At 48.4% G+C, this 13641-nt stretch overlaps 1 protein-coding gene across 1 annotated transcript; it reads right to left on the reverse strand.

Annotated features, from left to right (window-relative positions):
• Window positions 1-3513: 3513 nt before the first annotated feature.
• Window positions 3514-10116, reverse strand: KRT9 (keratin 9). Its single transcript, XM_077850475.1, has 8 exons — window positions 9523-10116; window positions 7903-7985; window positions 7628-7784; window positions 7190-7351; window positions 6310-6435; window positions 5962-6185; window positions 4773-5599; window positions 3514-3668 (listed from the first exon to the last, which is right to left on the reverse strand). The coding sequence occupies exons 1-8, from the start codon at window positions 10114-10116 to the stop codon at window positions 3649-3651; spliced, it is 2193 nt and encodes a 730-aa protein (XP_077706601.1). The 3' UTR covers window positions 3514-3648.
• Window positions 10117-13641: the final 3525 nt, after the last annotated feature.

The raw sequence follows: 13641 nt of genomic DNA on the forward strand, positions 1-13641 counted from the left end.
AACACAGAGAGAGAGAGGCAGAGACACAGGCAGAGGAAGAAGCAGGCTCCATGCAGGGAGCCCAACATGGGACTTGATCCCAGGTCTCCAGGATCACACCCTGGGCCTAAGGCGGTGCTAAACTGCCGAGCCACTCGGGCTGCCCTGGACACTTTTTCTTAATTTAGCAGGCTGCATCCTGACTTGGAAACTTCTACTCATACCAGAGGCAGCAACTCCCTTGGCAGATTGATTCTGCTGTGTCATTTTGGAAGATGTTAGAAATTCAGCCTTGATTTTTGTTTCTCCAGCCCTCCTAAAGATTCTTCAAGTTATCTAGAACTCTTATAAATCCCTTACTTGTTAAAATGGAATGAGTAGGGGATCCCTGGGTGGCTCAGCAGTTTAGTGCCTGCCTTCAGCCCGGAGTGTGTTCCTGGAGACCCGGGATCAAGTCCCATGTCAGGCTCCCTGCGTGGAGCCTGCTTCTCCCTCTGCCTGTGTCTCTGCCTCTCTCTCTCTCTTTCTCTGTGTCTCTCATGAATAAATAAATAAAATCTTTTAAAATAAATAAATAAAATAAAATAGAAAGAGTAGCCTTTGTTGGTTGCAACTGAGAATCTGATCAATACAAAGAATAAGATAGCAAACGGAGTTTTGATTTAAGTCTACTTCTTGTGAACTCGTAGTGCACTGGACCCATCTTATGGTTATTTCCTAGTGTCTGAAGTGGAATAGATACAACCAGTAAATGGCTCCCTGATCCACAGAGTAAGCATTATTGTGATAAGAAGAGCCAATAACAGTACACCTCTAGGAGAGTGACAGAGATTAAGTGCCACAGAAAAGATTTGATAAATTCAGGTTGTTGGCTCTGATCACTTCCCAATTAACTTGCTGTTTTCCCTGTGTGAAATACAGACAGATATTAGGATATGATTATTTTACAATTTATCACATGGGTATTCCAATAGCAATCAATGATCCAGATTTGGTCTACTTACTAAACTAGACCATCTTAGTCCCTGGTCTCTGACATGGAAAACTCTTTTTTTCTTTATCCCAACAAGCAAAGGATAACAGAATATCTTTGCTTTCATCTACAGTGAAAGCAGTACATCATTCCCAGGGTATGCAGAGAATCAGATTTGGGGTATGGGCAACCAGAAATATTGCCCACATCACTCTAAAGGATTGTGCCAGGAAGATGCCTCTGCCATTGCCACTGGGCACGGAACTTCAGGTCAAACTGTTGATGTTGGGCACTGCATATCCCTGCAGAGCTACCATTACTGTAGCCTCAATAAACTGTGTGTCTCTGCCCCAGCTCTGTTCCTGCCATATTAGATTCCACCCACTGCTTCCTTCACATTCAAATCAGTCTTGTGTGGGAGCACCTGCTTGGCAGAGCTGTGTCACGTGCTCCTGCCCCTGCTGCAAGGGAGGTTGGGAAAGCAAGTTTCTAGCTTCTCCCTTGGGGAGCCTCTGACTCAAGATGGATAGTTCTCCAAGTAGAAGAAGAGAGAAGCTATAAAGTGGTAGGAGAGGAAGACAGCTAGTAGCAGGAAGAGAATCAGATAACACAGTAGTCAGCTGTGCAGTAAGGGGTGGAGCACTAAGGAAAGAAGCAAAAACTCTCACCACTCCACCAATCTGGTAGAGCCAGATTCAACTTCCATCTCCATAAATCCCAGGATCTCAAGTTCTCCTGAGCTTCTGTGCCACTTACTGCCCTAAGTTTATGCTTATGTAACCTCTCCCCCAATAATTTGGCCAATCCATGGCAAATTGTGTTTTCCAAAGATCAATATATACCACTCCACATGCCAGTCTTCCTTTTTTTCCCCACATACCAATCTTCAATGTGACATTGACACTCCTCCATCTTGAGATGAGGTTTGTACTTGTTTTCTATTTCTGCTTAATAAATTACTGCAAATGTAGAAGCTTAAGGTAGCACCCATATATTAGTTCACAGCTCTGCAGGTGTGACTGGGTTCTCTATGAAATGTTCTCTGTTTCACAAGGCTGAAATTAAGGTGTCTACCAGTCTGAGTTCTTATCTGGAGACTCTGGTGAGAAATCTGCTTCCAAACTCTTTCTTACTTGGAAAAATTCAGTTCTTTGCAACTGGAGGGCTGAGATTCTCTTTTTCTTGGTGGCTCTCAGCTGCTAGAGGCCACCCACATTTCTTGCCACATGCACCTTTCATATTCAAGCCAGAAGTGGCATATCAAAATCTTGTGCTTCAAATCTCAGACTTCCTCTTCTTTTTTTTTTTTAAAGATTTTATTTATTTACTCATGAGAGACACAGAGAGAGAGGTAGAGACACAGGCAGAGGGAGAAGCAGGATCCATGCAGGGAGCGCGATGCGGGACTAGATCCCGGGACTCTGGAATCACACCCTGAGCCAAAGACAGACGCTCAACCACTAAGCCACTCAGGTGTCTCTCAGACTTCCTCTTCTATAACCAGCCAGAGAAAACTCTTTCCTTTTAAAGAGCTTATGTGATTGAGATGTCATCATTGTTCTTTTAAGCCTCTAAGCTTTGGGAAGTTTTGATATGCAGCTGTAAAACCCGGAACATAGGCTGAGGGGCCATCTGTCCCTAGTCAGGACAAGGAGCTTTGTATCAGGCCCAATCAGAATCCTTGGAGAACATTGTTGGCTGCTGTCTTATGGAATATTCATTACTGTGGCTTAGAGCATTTTATTTGTGCTATATTTTTTACCATCTATGAAATTTTCCAAAGCAAAACCACATTGTTTTTTTTGTCTTGTTTTCCTCTGTAACTAGCACATGACCTGCTAGTAGACTGTGGCAGATTGTTGGCACAAACTGGCCTCAGTTATGGCCCTCTCTATATCCACGTCCTTGCCATGTGACTTTGTAGCTCCTCCCATCAAGGAGAATCTATTTCCTCTGCTCCTGAATCTGACCAAGGTTAGGATTTGCTTTGGACAGCAAGATGCAGCCAAAGTGACTACTCTGAGCCTAAGCCTCAAGAGACTGCATACTTCTACTCATTATCTTGGGACACTTGCTTGAGCTAGCCAGCTGGAGGATGAGAGTCATGTATCTCATTCACACCCAGCACCTTCAAACAGCATGTAGCCAAGCCCCAGAGGCAGAGCCACTAGCCAATTTGCAGCTGACCATAGATGCATGCAGGAAAATAGAACTGCCCAGACTAAACTGCCAAATGCAAAATCACAAGCTAAATAAATAGTTGTCATTTTAAGCCACTAAATTGTGGGTTGCTTTGTTACAAGCAAAAGTCAACTGATAGAAAACCTAACCAACACACAGAGTACATTCATTTGATTCTCCCTTCACCTCCTTTCTGTCCCTTCTTAATCCCAAAGAACAAATGGGTCAAAGTCCAAGTTTGATTTGCAGTAGGAAAGCTTTATTAGAAACTTGAGATGGGGCAGGGAATGGGGTCAACCCCAGACCAAACAGTTTGAGATCTCCCCAACCCTCCCAAGGGAGGGAGCCCATGGGCGGCCAGAGGTACACATGCCCACTCAGCCCAGTTCCACATGAGCTCTGGGCCTTGTGGCCAGCTATTTCTGATGCCAGAAGACAATGAGCAGGCTTCATCTGGGGGCTGCCTGTCTGGAGAATACTTGGCTGGGGCAGGGCCAGGAGAGTTTACAGGAGCTCTAGTATTGAATGTGGTAGCCTGTGGAGAGACAGAAGAGAGGTAAGAGTGTGAAGAGAGAACCTAGAACAAGAGACAGGGAGACTGGGACTTAAAGAAAGGTGGACAAACTGGGAGCAAGAAGATTGGAGCTCAAATAGTTGGAAGAACCTTGGGATCCCAGTGGCCTCCATCTCATTCCTAAAGCTGTCCTGCAGCCCTAACAGATACTCTCCCATTTCTGAAGATGAAGGCTCATGAGCCTGGTCCCTCCTCCATTCAACAGATCTATTAGTAAATTTCTTAGATATTGAGGCAAGGATGGCCCCAGCCCATACATGCACATCCATGGCCCTGCAGTGCAGTGCCACTTGACACACAAAAATCACACCACCCACCCAAAGAAGGACAGCTCCCGTGCACTTGAAGGCTTCTTGGACCTAAACATTCCCAGTTGTGTTATCCAGACTTTTACTACAATTTCATATTAAATTCTTGTTTTATAAATTTCAGCATACACAAGGGGAAACTTTCTCTGAGCTGGAGACCACTTCACTGTGTGACTCTCCTACATTGAGATTATTGTGTTCAGTATATGCCCTTTTAGACGGTTGCACCAGATAACTGACTTGTATGAGCTAACCACTGACAACAACACCTGAACCTCATTTCTACTTGAACTGTTGCTGATCCAGATCTCCCCATCCTCGTGATGATTAAAAGTGCTGGCTGTGAAGACCCACAGAGCTGAGTCCCTCATTTATTTTTTGTATGATCTTGAATAAGCTACATGTCTTCTCTGAAACTCATTTTCCTTATCTCCAAAATGGGTATAATAACAATACCCACCTTTAGGATGTGGTGGGAAGTATGTAAGAAAATGCACAACTCCCAACCCATCTCCTATGCCATTGAGACTCAGGCCATGTGTAGATTTTGTTCTATCCTCACCCAAAGCTCAATAAAAATTAATGATAATTCAGAAACAAGGGCAAGTCAGACACCTCACTAGTGACCTCCCTAAAATCTAGTACTCTTCAGAATATGCATTCCCCAGAAAAGCTCAAAGATAATCAAAAAGGGGTGGTACCTTGACAGCTTAACATCTGTGCCTCCCTGACCCCACAAGCTAGAATTGTCCCTTACCTTGTGTATCATCACATTCACCAGATTTGGAGGAAGAGGACTGGACCTGAGATGATCTTCCACTTCCACCTTTTGATCCACTTCCTCCTCCGTAGCTGCCACCACTTCCTCCTCCAGATTCACTTCCTCCTCCGTAGCTGCCACCACTTCCTCCTCCAGATCCACTTCCTCCTCCATAGCTGCCACCACTTCTTCCTCCAGATCCACTTCCTTCTTCACAGCCACCACCTCTTCCTCCTCCAGAACCACTTCCTCCTCCATAGCTGCCTGCACTTCCTCCCCTGCCTCCACTTCCTCTTCCAGAACTACTTCCTCCACCATAGCTGCCACCACTTCCTCCTCCAGAACTACTTCCTCCACTATAGCTGCCTCCACTTCCTCCCTTGCCTCCACTCCCTCCTCCAGAACTACTTCCTCCACCATAGCTGCCACCACTTCCTTCTCCAGAACTACTTCCTCCACCATAGCTGCCACTACTTCCTCCTCCAGATCCACTTCCTCCTCCATAGCTGCCACCACTTCTTCCTCCAGATCCACTTCCTTCTTCACAGCCACCACCTCTTCCTCCTCCAGAACCACTTCCTCCTCCATAGCTGCCTCCACTTCCTCCCCTGCCTCCACTTCCTCCTCCAGAACTACTTCCTCCACCATAGCTGCCACCACTTCCTCCTCCATGGCTGCCTCCACTCCCTCCTCCAGAACTACTTCCTCCACCATAGCTGCCACCACTTCCTCCCCTGGATCCTCTTCCATGACTGCCTCCACTTCCACCTTGCTGTCTACTTCCGCCACTTCCAAAATGACTTTGTCCAGATTCATGAGATTCGCTGAGAAGGAAAGATAACACAGAGAGAAAAATGAATGACCCTACATACATATTCAAGGGTGGATCTGGACAGAGTCAAGACCCAAATGTGAGACTCCCTAAGTTTTCCTTCTCCAAGGCAGAGAACAGGCTGGGCTGGCACCACAGTTTAAGAGGAGAGCCTCCCTCTCCCTGGAGTAAGGACTAGTCCCTTCTCTCTTTGTTACCAACCTCCTTTTCCAAAGCCTTTGAGGTTCTCCTAGGATGAAGAAGTCCCCAACCCATCAGAACCCTTGTGTACAGGAACTTCCCCAGACACCAGGGACAATATGGTGCCAGGGACTTAGAAATTACAGGGATTCCACAGAGTCCTGGGGAACCTACAAGTCCTCCTGGCCACCCTCAAGGAGACTGCGGTAGGTCTTAATTTCCTGCTCCAGCCGTGTCTTGATGTTGAGCAGAAGGCTATATTCCTGATTCTGGCACTCAATTTCTCCCCGGATCTCAGTGATCTGGCCCTCCAGGCTCCTGATCTGCTCCTGCAACTGCTGCAGCTGGCCACAGTAGTGGTTCTTGGTGTCCTCCAAGGACTTCTCCAAGGCCGATTTCTAGGAGGCAGGAAGAGGCTATAAGAGGGATGCTACATCATAGCTCTTCCCTTCCCACTCCTAGGGATCATACCACACCTTCAGTGCCCCATCCTGGAAGAGGTTCTAGAGCAGAACTACCAACCTTGCTGAGCTGAGACTGCAGCTCAATCTCCATCTCCTGGATGCTGTGCCGGAGCTGGGTCACCTCCTTGTGGTTGGACTCCATCTCCTGGCCACTACTCATCACTTCCTGCTCCATTTGGCTCATCTGAAAACCCAAGAACTCAGTGAGAATCAGGCTGGACCAGAGGCTGCAATGGGAAAAGTTCTGCCCCACTCACCAGGACCTTTGCCTCTGTAGCCAAGAGTGAGACAAAACTAAGGACAAATCATCCTGAGTTCTGGGTCTGCTAGCCAGCCAAGGTGATCCAATTCTCTCAACTTAGCATTCCCTCTTAGCAAGGCTTCAAGACTCTTCACACTTGTCCCCAAACCACCTTTCTAACCTTATTTCAAATTGACCCCCAAACACACACACACACACACACACACACACCACAGATCATGCTCTCATAGGCCAGGGGCTATGGTCTATGCTAGGCATTGGAGGCCCAGGGAGGTTCCGTGTGGCATGAGAGGCACACCATGTACCTCTACTAGATTCTGATGGCACATAGCCTTACATGAGTTGTTCATGCTCGGCCTTTGTTCACATATGTATTCACAAATGTAATAGATAATTGAAAGTAAATGTTCAGTATGTAACAAACTGTTCACATATGTAATGACCCTCCTGAGGACAGCAGTCTCATTTTGGCTCATCTCTGGGACATCAGGACTTCACATAAAACCTGGCACTGACAAGCTACTTAATAATTGTGTTTGTGGTTAATGAATGAAGATGGATAGATAACAGCTGGACTAAGAGATGGAGGGATGGGGGAATAGAGAGATGGGGTGGAGGAATGGAGAGATCTATGGAAGAGAAAGAGAATGTTGAATGGGCAGCCCATTCTGCTCACCTGAGTCTCATATTGCTCCTCAATGTCCTTACGATTCTTAGCACTGATTCGCTCATACTCCTCACGCATGTCATTGAGGATCTTGGTGAGATCTCTGCCAGGAGCAGCATTCATCTCCACATTGACATCTCCAGAGTTCTGTCCAGTCAGCTGGCTCATCTCCTGCCAGGAACCAAGGAGATATGAGGTCAAAGGATGGGATCCTCTCCACCAGGTCTTAGCCGTCCCCCTCTGCTTCCTCAGAGATACAAAAAGGAGGCACAGTTGTGAAGGCAAAGCCCAACCACCACCATAGACACTCCTAAGGAGGCACTGGGAGTGTCCTCAAAAGTCAGGAAAAGGGTGTCACCCAGGCAGTGCCCATAGCTATCCCTTCACTGTCTCTGCAACTTCTGTTCCTCCTTTTTCTCAATAAGCCATAAGAAGCCAGGACCGTACATCCTCGTGATTCTTCTTGAGGGCAATCAGTTCCTCCTGCAGAGACTCATAGTGCATCTTCAGGTCAGACTTTTGCATGGTCAGGTCATCCAGCACCTTCCGCAAGCCATTGATGTCAGCATTCACTGCTAGTCGCAAGTTGTTCTCTATATCACACCTGCAGAACAGCCACAGGTAGGGAATAAGCAAGAGGACACCAGTCCCAAAGGGACTTTCAGAGCACTAGGGGGTGGAGGAAGATTGATGACAGCATAGGGAGTGGGAGCAGGGCTCACTTCATCCTGATGTCATCCAATGTCATTCGAGTGTTGTCAAGATCCAGGAGGGTCTTATTGTTGTCTGCTGTGATGTTCACAATCTAAGAAAAAGAGGAGATGGCATGGAACTCATGCTCCTTTTCTATGACTCATTGCTAGCAGGGCAAGAAGCCAGGCAAAGCCATAAGAGATGAGAACCCCATCCAGGAAGATGCTTAAGAGGTAGAAGGAGCTTCCAAAAGCTGGTACACAGCACAGACCTCTCACAGGCTTCAGCAAGGATGTTCAGTGTTCATTCAACAAATATTTGAAGATTTACTACAACAAACACTGTGAGGTCTAGACATCAATGAGATATTGCTCCTCAGGGAACCCACAGTCAACTACCACATCCAAAGTATCATAGAAGAGCTCAAGGAAAGGAGAGATGACATATGGCTATGGCACTGTAAGAAAGACTTCAGGGAGGAGGTAACAATAGAATTGATCCCTGAAGGATAGCTAGGATTACACATGGATAAAGTAGACGGGAAAGGTGTGGGATAGAAGAAACAGGATATCTAGAGGCTGTTTAGCAGAAGTTGTAAATGCAAGGGAGATAGGCGGGAACAGCAAACTATAGCTAGACTGTGAGCTCCTCAAGACAGAGACCAAGTCTGATACATCACTATGTCTGCCACGGGCAACATGGAAGGCAATTATTCATTAAATTGAGTGAATGAATGAATAAATGGATAGATGGACATGTGGATGGATAGATGAGTTGATATATGGATGGATGGTGAGAGGATTGGTATATGGAGGCAGCGTGTGGGGAGATGGAAAAGTGGATAGATTACTTCCATCCCCAGAGTTCTAGATCCTGTTATCATTTAAACAACTAGCATGTGTACCTAGGTCCAACAAAACTGGAAAGATCAAGACAGGCCTCTATAGGAGCCCAGGAGAGGTCGGAAGGAATAGATACAGCTTCTAGTTTTTCTGCTTTAAATTCTTAGGGAGTGAGAGGAGAAACAGGAACAGATTTTCTCCTCCCTTGAGCCATATGATCTACCAATTTGGGGCAGTAGCTCTCTTACCTCTTTTTTGCATGATTACAGAAGTTTTAAACCAGCAGAGACCTAAGAGCTGGTCTGCCCATCCTCTGTATTAAATGCATAGAACAGGTCCAGAGAGGGCATCAGGTTTCCCAAGGTCACATAGTGAATTGATGACAGACCCAGGACCACATCCCTGGCTCATAAACGGGAGTGCCCCCATCTCTATTCCCTCCCCACTACCCCACTACCTCTTGGCCAGGCTCCAAAAGGAGACCCCCACATCCAGTCTCAGGCTCACCCATGTTAATCTAAGCCTCTTCACTGCTCTGCTCATACTCTGAAAGTTGGGAACATGGTGATTAAAGCCTAGAGCACAGGCCAAAGTCCCAGCCCTGGTGCCATCAAGAACCAAACAAACTCTGTTTCTGATGAAAGTATAATGTTTCTTTAAAAAATGGATTCCTTGACGATGATCTAAGCCTAGAGTCTAGCATCTGACTTTTTTGGAAGATAAACCATGCGAGTGTATGTGTATGTGTGTGTGTGAGAGTGTGAGGCAGAGAGACCAGGAGAGAGGGGTCAGAGTTTCCCCACCTACCTGGTTCTTGAGGTCTTCAATAGTGTCATAGTAGGGGGAGTAATCCCTATGGAAGGTCCTAGACCCCTGCTTGTCATACCACTCCCGGATCTTACTCTCCAGTTCCTTGTTGGCATCCTCCAGTGCCTGCACCTTATCCAAGTAGGAGGCCAGCCGGGAATTGAGGTCCTGCATGGTGGTCTTCTCATCAGCACCCAGAATACCACCAGCACCACTATCAAAGCCACTGCCAAATCCCCCAGGCCCCCCAAAGCCTCCTCCAGAACCATCACTAAAGCCCCCAAAGCCTCCTCCAAATCCACCGCCAAAGCCTCCTCCAGAACCACCACTGAAGCCTCTAGAATGTCTCCCAAAGCTACCAGCACTAAAACCGCCCCCAGATCCTCCACCGTAGCTAGAGCCAAAACTGCCACCACCTCCCCTCCCACAGGCCCCAGAGCTGCCCCCTCCGAAGCTCCTAGAAGAGCTGAATCGGCCCCCTCCTCCACTAGCCCCTGAAAAGCTGCTGCGGCTGCAGGAGAACATCTTGCTGCCCCCACCACCCCCAGAGCTGTCACGGCTGCAGTGGGAGGACAAGAACTGTCTGCAATTCATGGCTGGCTCTGTTGCAGCTTGTGGGACAGGAAGTAGTCGTCCGAGTGCTACTGGCTCCCGAGTGCAGGGTACAGAGCTGTCCCCAAGGCTTCCTACTTATACCCCCAGTTGATGATGGCATGCCTGGGTGTGCCTCTGTCTGCACCAGCCCCCTCCCTCACAGACCCAAAGGAGGTCTGGGATCAGAAGGCGGCAGGGCTGCCCCAGGCTCAGCGTCCTTTAGGGACTGCCAGGAGGCAGCCCAGCCTCTCTCCATTGTGTGGGGTAATTTGGTGATATTAGGCTGTCAGGGGCACCATAAATCAGCTCTGCTGCCAAGGGGGTGACCTAGATCCTAGAGTTTGGTCTCCAGCTGGCCCAACAGCAGAGACTTAGCTGAGACTTAGCCCCTCTGGGATAGAAACTCCCAGGAGTAGAGTCATCTCTCCCATTGGTGATTATCATTGTCTGCGCCCCTTGCTGCTCCCACCTTGTGCCCACTGTGGGTGAACGAGGACTGGAGTACTAAGGAGTTATTTGAAGGATGGGGGAAGCGCCGCCTCTTCCCACAGAAAGCTACCAGTGAGGGTGGGAAGCCCAGCCCCTGCCCTCTCAGAGCCCCAGTCTGCTGGGGAGCCCTGTCCTGGCTCTCAGAGACTCCAGGTTGATGAAGGAGACAAGTGGCATGACACAAAGGCCACAATGGTGACAAAGCAACATGCCTACCAGGGCTTGGAAACAGAAAGTAGGGTTCATGCGAAGAATGCAGAGAGGAAGGCTGAAGAAATAAAGTGGTGCTGATGTTGACTGACCTTTGGGCGGGAAGGCAAGGGGCTCAACTGTCCTGGTCCTTCAGCAGGAGCCCAGCAGGAACCCAGCCCAGGTATGGAATTGACCTTGGTTGCTGGCCTAGCCTTTCCTGAGTCCCGGGAGGGATACAGAGATGTGTGGCTTTTCCAGTCCTCCTGGAATTTGCAAGCCCCCTGCTCCAGATGGAAAGACAGAAGCATGTTCTGGTGAACAAAGCCAGAAGACAGAGGTGAGGAGGCTGGCAGCGGGGCCGGGGCGGGGGTGGGGTCCCTCTGGCGCCAGACTACCAGAGTCAACCCCTGCTCCCCACTCACGAGCTGTGTGATTTTGGCAAGTTATATACTCGGTGCTTCTACTCTTTTCTCTGTAAAAGGATGATGTTAAGGGTGTGCTGGTCTCCTAGGAAGAGACACACAAGAAGTGCTGGAGAAAAGGTTTGACTGCCTCTGATCACTCAATCCCAGAAGCCCTCTGGACTCTGCCCTCACCTGGATTTGCCATCAGCTCATAGCTGCTCTTCCTGCTTTTCTCGATTCTGACTTCTCCTTCATGCAGCAGCCAAAGTGGTCTTTCCAAACCTGGGTGTGACCACATCACTTCCAGTCACTTCCCTTCACATCCAACATAAGGTCTACCTTCCTGGCACTCAAGGCCCATATCAATCTTTCCATTCTGGCCCTATCTGCCATCATTCCCCAGACCCACTAACCAAATCCTGCAATACTCCCAAACACCCTCCAAACCTCAGATAATGCTCAGGGCTTCTGGCTTGCTCCAATTCAAACATTTCTCCATCTTTTCTACCCAGAGACTCCTCCTTATCTCTGGTGACCCATCTGTGTGCCCCCCTCCTCCATGAAGCCTTCCTGTGTCCTCTTCCTCTGGCTTTGCACTTTGCTCCATTGCTCATCTTATACTCATCCCAGTGCCCAACACCATGCCTTGTCCAACGCATACAGAATAAAAGAAGGATAACCAATCATTCCAAGTAGGACAGGCTAATAGCTAAAGGTGAGAAGAGATGCCAGGTGGTTGGTAACAGTTTCTGGAAAAGGCAATGACCTCTGGGCTGTAGCTACAGGTTGTTCAGGCTTCATAAAGGACCAACATTTCTTGAGATGCTTTTGGGAGACACATGGAGACTCTGTTAAATAATATTGAGTCACTTGGTGAGAAAAATATTCCTTTATCTATTTCTCAATCTTCTGGTCAGTCAAGGAGAAAAATCTCAGGTGGACCCGACAGCCCCTTCAACATACCTCCCTAGTTGCCAATCGCCATTTCACAAACCAAAGCTGGCCTTGGGCACAGAACCTGTAGAAAGCAACAGCATCTAGTTAGAAGTGAAGTATTTATTTCTATTATTTCCTTCTTTTTCTGACCAGTGATTCTCATTTTCTTTTTTTGGTAGTAATACGGTGGTATAGGATTTCCTTCATAAACATGTATTTGTTGACATGACATTTAGCTGATGTACCCAAATGCAGTAACTACTTAAATGGTAGTACACAATATTAATATCAAATATTAAATGTCAAATACAAAATTGAACAGGTAGTACACAAAATCTTGAAGGCATTTTGTGAATGCCTAATGCACGGGGAAACCCTTAGATCAAGGTTGGTGGCAAGCATGTTGTTGGTAATACCTTTCCCAGGTTCCTGCCGAGCTCTGCTGGTGAGCCCAGCACCTGCCTGCAATGTGATCGGAGATTTAGGAAGACTTTATCTTTCTTTACTCCCTCCCCTGATCTCCGGGTGATTTTGCCACCCCACTGTGTAAACCCCAGGTCTCGGGTACCCTAGCCGAATAGAGGAGGAGTTGGCAGAGCTGGGGTGAGCAGGGGAAGCAAGAGCCAGCAGAGCAGCATCTCTGGGGCCCTGTACGTGCATTCTCTGCAAATGCATTCATGTTCGGGGCTGGTGGGGGGGTGTCCTAAACATCTGGGTCTGACTCTGTCAGGGCAGTTGAGACCTGCCTGCCTGACCAGAAGCTCCCAGCTGGGGTACCTCTACCCAGCTGACTCTTATGAGAGAGCCCATTTCCAGGCCTGGTCCCAAGCCCTCCAACCCCTGCCACCTCCTCAACTCACCACCCTCCAGCTGGCCCTAACCCCCTGAAGCTCAGAGCAGCAGGTGGCAATTCTCAGAATTCCATTGCAGCTACCCAGGAAGGCTGGGCTGCCCGTGGGGATGCCCATCTCCCAGGGTGCCAGTATGGTGAGGACTTAAGAGGTCATGTGCTCCAGGCAGACTATCATATCTGGCTGTCCCCCAAATTTCGGACTTATGGGGCCAATTTTCTACCTGCACAAGGAAATCCTAGTCACTGCCAGCCTCCCTGAGTGCTAAGAGGTCAGGCCTTTCTCCCACATCTGGCTGTCCCTGCACATCTGCTCCAATGCTTGCTACCCTCTCCTGAGCTTTCTCTCTCTCTCTCTCTCTCTCTCTCTGCTCTCTCCATCCAGCACTCCTCACTGGGGCTCAGGGAAGCAGTGGGATGGACAGAGCAGGGGCTGCCTCTTAGCCCCATCCTCCCTACCCTGGGGCCTGGCCTCAGTCTCCTCATGAGAAGCCCTCCCATACACAGTGTCAGGGGCCATAAATACAGTGCGTGCATCAGGCCTCATCTGGAGGGGTCTCTGAACAAATGCCCAGCTACTCCCCATGTGTGGCCCTGCAGTCCTCTGTCAGTCCTCTCCACATTGAGCCCTACTTCCAAGGCCAAGCATTTCTT

The sequence above is a fragment of the Canis aureus genome, chromosome 16, assembly GCF_053574225.1.
Source record: "Canis aureus isolate CA01 chromosome 16, VMU_Caureus_v.1.0, whole genome shotgun sequence".
NCBI lineage: Eukaryota > Metazoa > Chordata > Mammalia > Carnivora > Canidae > Canis > Canis aureus.

Excerpts from the sequence above, each read along its gene's own strand:
- KRT9 (XM_077850475.1), bottom strand. The coding sequence starts at position 10,116 with ATGAATTGCAGACAGTTCTTGTCCTCCCACTGCAGCCGTGACAGCTCT. Across the intron at positions 6,436-7,189 it reads AGGAGCAATATGAGACTCAG|ATGAGCCAAATGGAGCAGGA; the intron begins GTGAGCAGAATG and ends TTGGGTTTTCAG. Across the intron at positions 3,669-4,772 it reads TGAATGTGATGATACACAAG|GCTACCACATTCAATACTAG; the intron begins GTAAGGGACAAT and ends GTCTCTCCACAG.